Source organism: Streptopelia decaocto (genome assembly GCF_964273445.1).
Source record: "Streptopelia decaocto genome assembly, chromosome: 16".
In the NCBI taxonomy this organism is placed as follows: Eukaryota; Metazoa; Chordata; class Aves; order Columbiformes; family Columbidae; genus Streptopelia; species Streptopelia decaocto.
The window spans coordinates 1,528,825-1,539,192 of NC_138671.1; the positions used below are offsets into that span (position 1 = coordinate 1,528,825).

At 55.3% G+C, this 10,368-nt stretch overlaps 1 protein-coding gene across 1 annotated transcript; it reads right to left on the minus strand.

Moving 5' to 3' along the window:
* Positions 1 to 5,454: 5,454 nt before the first annotated feature.
* On the minus strand, positions 5,455 to 10,134 carry SOX9 (SRY-box transcription factor 9; the record flags this gene model as incomplete). Its single annotated transcript, XM_082067071.1, has 3 exons — positions 5,455 to 7,951; positions 8,436 to 8,689; positions 9,704 to 10,134. 3 exons carry the CDS (start codon positions 10,132 to 10,134, stop codon positions 7,167 to 7,169), a joined length of 1,470 nt encoding a protein of 489 aa, XP_081923197.1. The 3' UTR covers positions 5,455 to 7,166.
* Between the last annotated feature and the right edge of the window lie 234 nt (positions 10,135 to 10,368).

A 10,368-nucleotide genomic window follows, 5' to 3' on the forward strand; every position in this document is an offset into this window, starting at 1 on the left:
AAATAGGGAGAAGAGGGTACCAGACACAAGTGGGTTACAGGGACGTGACCCGTCTTTGCGCTGTTGGGATGTTCGTGTGGACCTGGTTAGCTTGGCTCTCTTGGGAGGTCACCACGAGGATGGTGGCTCCAGCTCATGGATTTCACCTCCCAGGTTGGACACCTTGGAAAAAGCCCCTGGAGAAGGAGGAGGTGCCAGGGCTGATGTGGTGGGCACATCAGGTGCTCCATGGCTTGGTGACGTTGGGTCATCTTCCCTTATGCATCTCTGGTAGCTTGGGGCTTCAACAGGTACATCGTCTTCTCGCTCACCTAGTGCAAAACCAAAGGTGTGCTGAGCCAAGTCTTTGTGCTCTTGGAGCAGGTGATAAAAACTTGACTGAGATGAGCCCAAAGAGTTTCAGAACTTGGGGAGGTTGGTTTCCCGCTCCCAAGGGCTGCCCCGACGTTGGGAGAAATGCGGGTCAGGTCTGTGCTGCCGCTGTCCCTCGGACCCTCCTCCCGGCTCCGCACGGCGCCTTTACTGCGTTTCAGAAGCCGTTTCTAACTCGAAGTGAGTCAGACGTGAACTGGAATCACATTGTAAGGTGATTTTCCAGCTGACAGGAGTAGGTTAATTGTAAACTGTCTACTGAAGCTTTAAAACTCCTGTCCAGCCTTATTATTAGCAGTTTAAAATTTATGGAGTGAGACTTTGCTTGGTGATAGTTGGTTTGTGCCCAGACGATGTGTGTAATTAATCCCCACGGTGGGGGAAGGAGAATCAAATGATCAAATGTAAAGCTTTTTCTCTCCCTTTCCCTCTGCCATGTCTCAGGTGCGCGGGGGACCTGGGGGTGGCTGCGCAGAAACGCTGTCCCACCCGTGCTAGACAGTGACATCCGCGTTGTCACCTGGAGCACCGAGGGTTAAATCCTTTCCAGTAGTGAGAAACTTCACTTTGTCTTGAAGGAAACTCCAGGCTGGGGTCTGAACCAGTGCCCTGAAATGCTGGGGAATCGCACTGTGGATTGGGAGTCTGCGGCTGGAGATCCCAATGGGATTTTTAAGGAGGATGATGGAGGCGATGCCAAATGCAGGGGATGGCGCTGGGTTGCTCTCACCGATATCGCTGCAGCTCCGGCTCCGTGCGGGTGTTTTCTGCACGTGGTTGTCTTGGGACGGCCACATGTTATTCACCCTGTGGGTTTCCTCAAGTCGCAGCTCAGACCTTGTTAAAAATTGACTTATTTCCAGGCTTAATAGCTGTGTCTGTCTGGGCTGGGCAGCCCTTGGACCCGGGGCCGCCCGTCGCTGTCGGGCTGTGGGGCTGTTATTGCGTCTCCGTGCCCGGACACGGCGCTCGTGGTGCTCGTGAGCTGCACAGACCCAGCTCAGACCTCCTCCCCATAAAATGCTTTAATCACTGAAAACTGAGAGCAGCTCCCAGGCAGGTAATTAATTAGAAATGTGAATTTGGAGGCTTGTTTCCCTTCCCTGTGTATAGTTGCTGTTATTTCTTATTTCAGGAGATTTTTATTGAGCCTCTTATGAACATGACTCTGTTTTAACGAACAAATAGCTCCCTGCCCCAGCTCGACAAATAACGCGTCTCAAAGCTCAAGCTGCTCGCCATGGATGGTCTCAGCCCCTCTGTGCACACACATACACGCGCAGGAGCACTCAAACACACACGCGTGCAGAATTAAAGGGGAATTTCCCAGCCGCAGGGTCGCCGAGCAGCTCTGATCCTGCTCCCCGTGCGTGGGCCGAGCTCCCGTTGGCTTCGGGAGAGTCTTGCCTGGTTTATGAGCCTTGCGAGCGCAGCCCTGAGCAGGGGCCGCTTGTATAACGGCTATTGCGTGATTACTGTTTGTATTACAATAGCGCTTCAGGACCCCAGTTGCAGCTCAGCGCCCCATTAGAGTAGTCCTTGTACAAACACGTTGTAAAGAGGTGGGCTCTGACCCAATGAACTAACAATCGAGGTCTTTATGGGCCCCGAGGCACCTTAGGATCAATTATGTATGTTACAGTAGCACTTACGGCATGTCTGTGCCCACGCTGATGTGGGTGGCTGTGGTGGCTGTGGTCTGTTGTCGGGATCTGGGGTCTGCGGGACGGGTGGGTGACACCGGGCTTGGCTGCTGGAGCCATGAATGGCCGCTTGATGATGACTTGTTCCTGCTCCGGAGGGTTAATTCTGCAACGGGGGTGGCTTTGCCTTTAATTCTGCAATGGGGGTGGCTCTGCCTTCCCCTCTGGAGGCAGATTGCTGGGGAGCAGGGGGTCCTGCGGGACCCTTTATCCTCCCCATCCTGTGCCATGGATGCTGCATCCAGCCGTCTGCCCTCGCACTGCTGGAGCTGGTGCTGCAAACCCAGGGCGTGTGTGTGCAGGAGCCATCCTGGGGTGGTGCAGCCCCTGGGCGAGGGGGAGCAGCCTGGCTGGGGACAGTGGTGGCTTGGTGACCTGCAGCATCGCACGGTGCATCTTCGGCACCCGCATCCCGAGCTGTGAGCTGCTCTGATCCCACCTGCATATCCCGGTCCAGCCTTGTTCTCATCCTGCAAGAGGCAGGAGGCTTGTGCTAGACAGATGTTTAAGGCATTTTTCAAATCTTCTCTGATCTCTTGGACCCGTTGGTGTTTGCGTCTCTAAGTTCTCCTCTCTCCCCACCTTGTCTGGATGGGTTTATCTGTACAGCATCGAATCCAAGCATCTTAGTGAAATTTTGCTGGTGTCAGCAGAGAAAGGGGGACTCGTGTTCATCCCCCCGTTCCTGAGACGCCTCTCCTGGGGTGGCAGCGCTTCCCTCCGGGGCCAGGGTGTCCCCGCTGAGCGTGGTCTGGGCGGGAGCCCAGCGCTGGGGTGCGGGGGGAACCCAGCTTGCTCTTTTCACTTTGACATATAAATCTCCATTTCATTTAACCACCTGACTCCTGGAACTGGGCCCTGAAAAAGGAAAAGAGAAACCCTAGCAAATCTCCCTTGACTCGCAGCGAGCCTGGCTCCGCCGTGATATATTGTTGTTACACGTCCCAAGCGCTGCAGCTGGGCAGGAGCCGCAGCCGATCCCAGGATCCCGGCGCACAGCTGGCTGCGATCTTGCCGCCTCTCTTGGAGAAAGCCCCGGCTTTAATAAGATGTCAACATGAACAGCTGGCTGAGGAAATGCAAATTGAAGCTAAATTTCGGAGCAGCTGCCACCGCTGCAGGCGGCCGGTGCGCAGAGCCGTGTGTGGCTGGAGCCAGCGCGGAGCCCCGCACGGCGCGGCCTTACGGGGACCTGGGGGGAGAGGGGCTGCAGTGCTGGCTCCCCACGGCTGCTTTGCAAATTTCTCACCCATTCCTTTAAAAAATGAATAAATAAAAAATGGGTGCTTTTTTTTTCCAAACTGTGTCGCGGAAGCCCTGGTGCACATCTGTCCCTGCGCCCGCGCTTATCTGCACCACCTCAAACCTGCCCTGCAGCATTGTCAGAGTTCCCTTCAATTCTTTTTGATTTTCCCCACCCCTCCTGCTCTGCTTTCTGGCACAAGGTGCCCTGAAGCTTTGCAGATTTTTCAGCGTGTTTTCTCTCTCTCGGTGTCTCCTTTTCCTCCCCAAGCAGAGCACACAGAGCAGGAATCTCGGAGCTGCCCGGGGACCTGCGTCCAGCTCGCTTTCCCCGAATGGAGGCCAAGAGCATTAAAGCCCACACCATAAGTAAACAGTGCAGAAGTTATAGGTCCAGGGTTGGGTCATGAGGTTTGCTCTTTTGGTTTCTTGCGGGGAAGATATCCCCGAGATGCTTCCGGCTGGAAGGTGGAGCCGTTGGGAGCCGAGCACGGCTTTGTTGGGACAGAAATGGCACTGGGAGCCCGGGAGCAGCCGGGCTGAGCCCTGGTTCACGGCATCGCTGCTTTATCGGGATCATCCCACCCGCCGCTTCTCGCTGTGCCCAGTGCGAACTGGGGGGGATGCGGAGGGTCCCTCCCAGCCCAGTCCCCCGGAGAGGCAGGTGGGCAAAGGCCGTCCCGTTTTTGGGATGTTTTCCAGCTTGTTGCTGGGTAGCAGCCCAACCCACCCACACGAGCATCAGGAAGACATGAAGTGGTTTATCGAGCTGTTTGTCGGCGGTGCCGTGCCAGCCCTGGGCCGAGCGCTGCCGGGGCTGCCGGGCGCTTCCTCGCCATAACGCCCGTAGCTGCGTTTGTTCTTCTCTCCTAAGGAGCAGCAAAGCCCAAACTTGCAGCGTGCAAAGTCCGACTGGGCAGGGGAAACCCACCACGTGCTGCGGGAAGATGGCTGGGACCGAAGCGTTCCCACCAGCCGCCGTGGCTGATCGCACGGGGAAATAGTGACAGTGACCCTAAGTAATGCACAAAGTAAATGAATCCCTTTCAGTTAATTGGCTTAAGTGTTACTTGTAGTGAGAGTAAATATTTTACAGCTGCGTGGAGGCTTTGCGGGGCAGCGGTGAGCTCTTTGGGCTCTGTTTGGGGCTGCAGCGTCCCTGCCCCGAGGTGCCCACGCTGGGTGCACCTCCAGGGGTCAGGGGTGGGTTTTTTGGCCGGGGAAGGAGTCTGGAGAGAAGAAACTGTTGGCAAAATAGTGTTTTATCAGATAAGTGTCTGTGCTGCGCCTGGGGGGCACCCTGAGCTGAACCGCGATGCTCTCGACTCGCAGCGTGGGGCTGCTGAGTCTGGGTCAAGTTGTGACGTTTTTGCAGTAGTTTCCCTATGTGAATAACTGTGCCCTTGGAGGGGAGGGGACCCGCAGCCCCTGCGGTGGTGCCAGCAGTGGGTGTGCGCTTCCCGGTGTTGGGAACCAGCGGGGCAGAGGACGCACACAGCTCATTGCAGCTGTGCCGGGGCGAGCTGGGATTGCCCGGAGCACCGGGAGCTGCTCCTGGGAGCCGTGGGTTTAGAAACCATGAGTTTGGAGCAGAGATTCACCCCGGGATGGGTCCGATAGGAAAAGCGGTGCCGGGCCGGCGGGTCTGTCCTTGCCAAGGTGCTCGTGCTGCGTCTCGGGGGCTGCGGGAGAGCAGGGGACGAGCAGTGACACAGCTCTTTGGGGATGATGTGTCCTGCTTGGTTGTTTGGGAGATTTCAGCTCTTTCGGGAGAACTTCAGTGGTTTGGGGAGAATGACCTGAAAGCCTAAACCCCCTTGGCAGCTCCTTCTCTTGTTGTCCCCAAAAACTTGGGGCGGGTGACAGCGTGGAGGTCACACCCTGAGTGTCACCTGGTTTGGTCCCATCTCTGAATCCCGTCGTGTCCCCAGCTCTGCTCTCTCTTTGGGGGGACACCCCAAACCCCACCAGTGAAACCAAAACCACCCGGGGCTTCGACATGACCTGGCGTGGCATGGCGGCTCTTCATGAATCAGAGACCGGTGGGGAGGGGTTAACTTTTAATACAATGTGTATTTATTGCAAACAATAATATACAAAAAAAAAAAAAAAAAGGTAAGTTTCACAAAGAGAAGGATCTTGCAAACAAAACAAACCAAAAACTTACCTAGAGACAAAATATGATTTAAATGACAGGTCTTTTAAGTTACAGAAATACTTTAAAAAGATCTGCTTTTATACAGAAATAGGAAGATGCCATATTATAAGAGTGCTTTAAGATTTTTTTTTTTCCTACTGAATCCCTAAAAAAAAAAAAATGTTAACAAATATATCATTTTTTTTTTTAAATAAAAAAAGTTTGTCTTTTTTAAAAAGCAATCGTTAGCTGTTCAGCCTCACCCGGGCCCGGGGGGGAGCCTGGAAGCGCTGCCGGGGCGCCGGGTCTCGCGTGGCCCCGAGGGCTGAGGCACAAAACAAGGCGAATGGTTCAGTGATGCGCTACATTTGCAATCTGCAGTTTGTACAGTTTCTTCTTTTTTTTTTCCAGTTTATCCTTAAGACAAAAGAAAAAAAAAACAAACCAAAGGAAGAGCACAAGTTTGTACAAACCCAGGACACAGATTCCAAAAAGAATAATAATAATAATAATAAAAAAGAATTAAAGAGATAAATAAAGGACTGGTTACAGTTTAGACCATAATTTAACAGGCACGGTTACCTTCCAAATAATGCTCCAAATGCAAATGCTTTTGAAAGGACTTAGAATAGAAGGGAGACTCAAAAAACAAAATAATTGTGATTAAAAACTGCTCTTCTCACAAAATAAATAATGTAAAGTATCTGTGATGTCCCGCGAGCAGAAGGAGCCGCTGGGTGGGCTTTGCATCAGGCCTGGGGTGGGTGGGGGTTGATCGGAGGGGGTCGACCTGGCCCCCCAGCCCCAGAGCTGGGGACAGGTGATCAGCACAGGGCTGCTCTTAAGGCTTCTCAACAGCACTTCGGGCTGTTCTGCTTCTTATTTTTAAAAAAAATCTCTTTGTTTTTCTTTCTTAAGGCTCGAGGTTATGAAAAAATACAGTTAAAAATCTCCTCCCGGCTGGTTTTGCTCTTAGTTAGAAAAATAAAGCCTCTCCCGCGCTCGTTCCCCGCTCAACCCCGCGCTGCGGAGCCGACCTGACGCCGGCCGCTCGCCGAGCGTTACAGCCACGCCGGGGTGCTGCTTTATTTGTAGAGAAAGAGACACTTATCTATACAAAAATATCTCTGCAAGAAACCCTCGGACTGCTCCGCTAAGTGTCGTCATTTTGTTTTTTAGCTGTTGGAAAAATAAGAGCGTTTTAAAAAAATCTCTAAAAAATATGTATAAATCCCCTCAAATTGGTGACGGATCATACACAGTACATACTAAAAAATATTTAAAATAGAGAATGTTCCTCACAGAGGACTCTTGAGTTTTCTCTTCCCCACCCCCCATTTTTTTTCTTTTTTAATTACTGCTAAAAAAACCCCCAAATCATTACAAAAGTCCAGAGAACAAGTCAAGGAGCCGGTTGGTTACAAGCGTCGTTTCCACGTCGCGCCTTGGAAGCGGATTAAAGTCCAGTCCTTGGCAAAGCCCGTCCCGAGTTCTGGGGGCTCCGGAGGCTGCCCCAGCGCAGGCGGCTCCAGGCGCCCTCTCCTCCCTGCCAGCTTCAAATGTAGCGTCTTTATTAATTATTATTTAATTTCAAAGAAGGACAATAGTCTGAGGGAGTTCTCCGTTCTTGCTGCTGCTTCTGTGATTTATTTTTTCGCTGTTGATTTTTTTTTTTTTTTAGATTTATTTTTTATTATTCTTTTTAAATGGCTTTAGGGCCTGGTGAGCTGCGTGTAGACGGGCTGTTCCCAGTGCTGCGGGCTGTGGGTCTGGGGGATGGAGGGCACCCCCGAAGTGTCTGCAATGGGGGTGTACATGGGGCGCTGCGTGGGGCTCATGTAGCTGAAGGTGGAGTAGAGGCCGCCGCTCTGCCCCCCGGCGTGGCTGTAGTAGGAGCCGGAGTTCTGGTGGTCGCTGTAGTCGTACTGGGAGCGGGTGATGGGGGGGTAGGACGAGCCGTAGTGCTGGAGGTTGAAGGAGCCGTAGCTGAGCTGCTGCGGGGAGTGCTGCTGCTGCTCGCTGTAGTGGCTGGGGCTGAGCTGCTCCGTCTTGATGTGCGGCCGCTGCTGCTGCGCGGGGCCCTGCTCGCCGCTCAGCGCCGCCAGCCCGTGCTGCGGCTGCGCCGGCGGCTGCGGCGGCGGCTGCGGCTGCTGCTTCGACATCCAGACGTGGCCGGCGCCGCTCGGCGAACCCGACGTGCTGCTGATGCCGTAGCTGCCGGTGTAGGTGACCTGGCCGGGCTGGCCGTGGGTGGCCGGGACCCCCGGGTGGCCGTTGGGGGGCAGGTACTGGTCGAACTCGTTGACGTCGAAGGTCTCGATGTTGGAGATGACGTCGCTGCTGAGCTCGCCGATGTCCACGTCTCGGAAGTCGATGTGGGGCGGCTGCCGGCCGCCTTCTTGCAGGGGGCGACCCCCCTCGCGCTTCAGGTCCTGCTTGCCCGGCTGCGTGTCCGTCTTGGGGGTGGTGGGGGGCGTGGGGGGGCCCTGCGATTGCCCTGCGGAAGGAAGGGAGAGGCACGGGCGTGAAGGGGGTGTCGCTCGTGGGACGGTGCGATACGGCGGTTAATGGTTAACCCGCGGGCGCAGAGCAGCGCGTCGCTTCTGAACGCGGTTGCGTGGGGCAACACAAACACCGCCAGGTGCGAGGAACACGGACGAGCCCTATCGGTGCCCGTCTATCGCGCTGGGTAACGTAACCGAGCGTTCAGACAGGAGCTGCGAGAGCAGGGCTGTCTTTTGGTTTATTTTTTTAAAAAGTATGGATTAGCGTTTCTCACGGGGTGGAAGTGGCCGCAGTGTTTGCGGGCAGCTCCCCGGGTGCAGCCGACCCCTTCTCACTGCATTTCTGGGTCTCTCTCCTGTTTCCCCCCCGCCTTACCGAATCCCAGTGTCAGACTAGTTTGGGATGCAGCTTTTCTTAGATGGTTGTGACTTAACCCCCCCCACCCCGTAACACCTGGCGGGGCCGTGGGTACCTACCCGAGTGCTCCCCGGGGGAGTGCACCTCGCTGATGCTGGAGGACGACTGCGGGGAGTCCGCCTGCAGCGCCTTGAAGATGGCGTTGGGGGAGATGTGGGTTTGCTCGGAGCCCTCCTCCTGCTCCGACTGCCCGTTCTTCACCGACTTTCTCCTCCGCGGCTGGTACTTGTAGTCGGGATGGTCCTTCTTGTGCTGCACCCGCAGCCGCTCGGCCTCCTCCACGAAGGGACGCTTCTCGCTCTCGTTCAACAGCCTGGGGGGGATGTGAGGGTTGAGGGGCTGCAGCTCCTGGGGGGCAGTACCGGCTCCCCCCACTATCGCATTAACGGCAGCACAAACCTCTTGTCTCTGTCCCCTGAATCGGCACGCAAAGCCCCCTGTGATGTTTAACCCCTCATCTGGGGCACGCGTTGGTTGTCATCCCCTCCCTGTCCCCTCCAGCCCAAATAGCCGGATTGCTATGGCAGCTGAACAGGAGGTGAGAAACTGGTGACAGGGTCTGGCCCTTGTCCCTCCCCAGCCACCCCTGCAAGGGGGTACGTCCCGTGCCCAGGGTGCTATAGGTGACGGCCCCGTCCCTGCCTGCCAGGGCCAGGTTTGCTCGCTGCTTTCTCCTCCTGCTCTAAGAGCAGCCACAAATTTAGGATTCATCCCCCACTCCTCCTGAAGTCACAGAGGCAGCCAGGTGACTCACTTGCCTTCTGTTTTTCTCCCCTCCCTGCCTCATTTTGGCAGTCGGAGGGCACCCAGCCACGCAGCACTCATCGCACCCACCCCAGAGCCGGGCTTGGCACAGCGTGGCCAGCGCTCGCCCCGCGCCGGCTCCTGCCGCCCCCTCCCCTCGCATCGCTTCTCCACCTGGGCCAAGCTGATGCAATCCAGAAAACCATCATTTCCTCTGGACAAGAGCACAAACAAACAAACGCCAAGGCAGGCCCTGCTCGCCCAGCCGGGGGGCTCTGCCAGTCCCCCCCCAACCTGGCGGGTCCGGCTGCCACCCGGGGCATTGCTTGAGAAACCACTTGCAAGACTAGAAGGCAGCCTCGGGGAACTTCTTTCCCTGCTTTTCCCCTATTATTCTGGCCTCTCCCATGCCAAACAAGTTTGCCAGCACATGCAAAAGTTTTCAGCGAGTTTTCCAGGCTTGAGACCATCCTCTCCCTCCTCTTCCACCTCCTCTGAGTGCTGGTACAAGCTCGAGTGGACTTTGCAGGCTGCAGCCTCCCCCCGGCATCCCCCGCTGCCCCGTCCCGGCCTCCGCACTCACCTCCAGAGCTTGCCCAGGGTTTTGCTGAGCTCCGCGTTGTGCAGATGCGGGTACTGGTCAGCCAGCTTCCTCCGGGCCGCCTGCGCCCACACCATGAACGCGTTCATGGGTCTCTTCACGTGGGGCTTGTTTTTGCTGGATCCGTTCACCCGGACCGGCATAGGCACCAAGGTCCAGTCGTAGCCCTTGAGCACTTGGCTCACCGCCTCTCGGATGCACACCGGGAACTTGTCCTCGTCGCTCTCCTTCTTCAGGTCTGTGTCACCCTTGGGGAAGGTGTTTTCTTGGGGTCTGGTGTTCTCCGTGTCCGAGCCGGATCCAGAGGGGCAGGGGGACCCGGCAGAGTCATCCGACATGGTGGGGCTGGGGGCATCGGAGATACATTTGTCCTGTTCTTCTGTCATTTTCATGAAGGGGTCTAGGAGATTCATGCGAGAAATTGGCAGAGGGGGGACAGGGGATGAAAAAATAGAAATAAAAAAAAAAAATCAGGTGGCTAAGGGGTAGGGAAGAGTTAAAAAAGTAAAAGTAGGAGAGACGAAGTCTCCACTGGCTGGGGAGAGCAGGAGAAAGCTGGAAAAAAGTTTGCAAAAGTTTATTATTATTTTACCCTACCCTTCGAAGTAAAAACAAAAAAAAAAGGGCGAGGAGAGAAACTTTTGCAA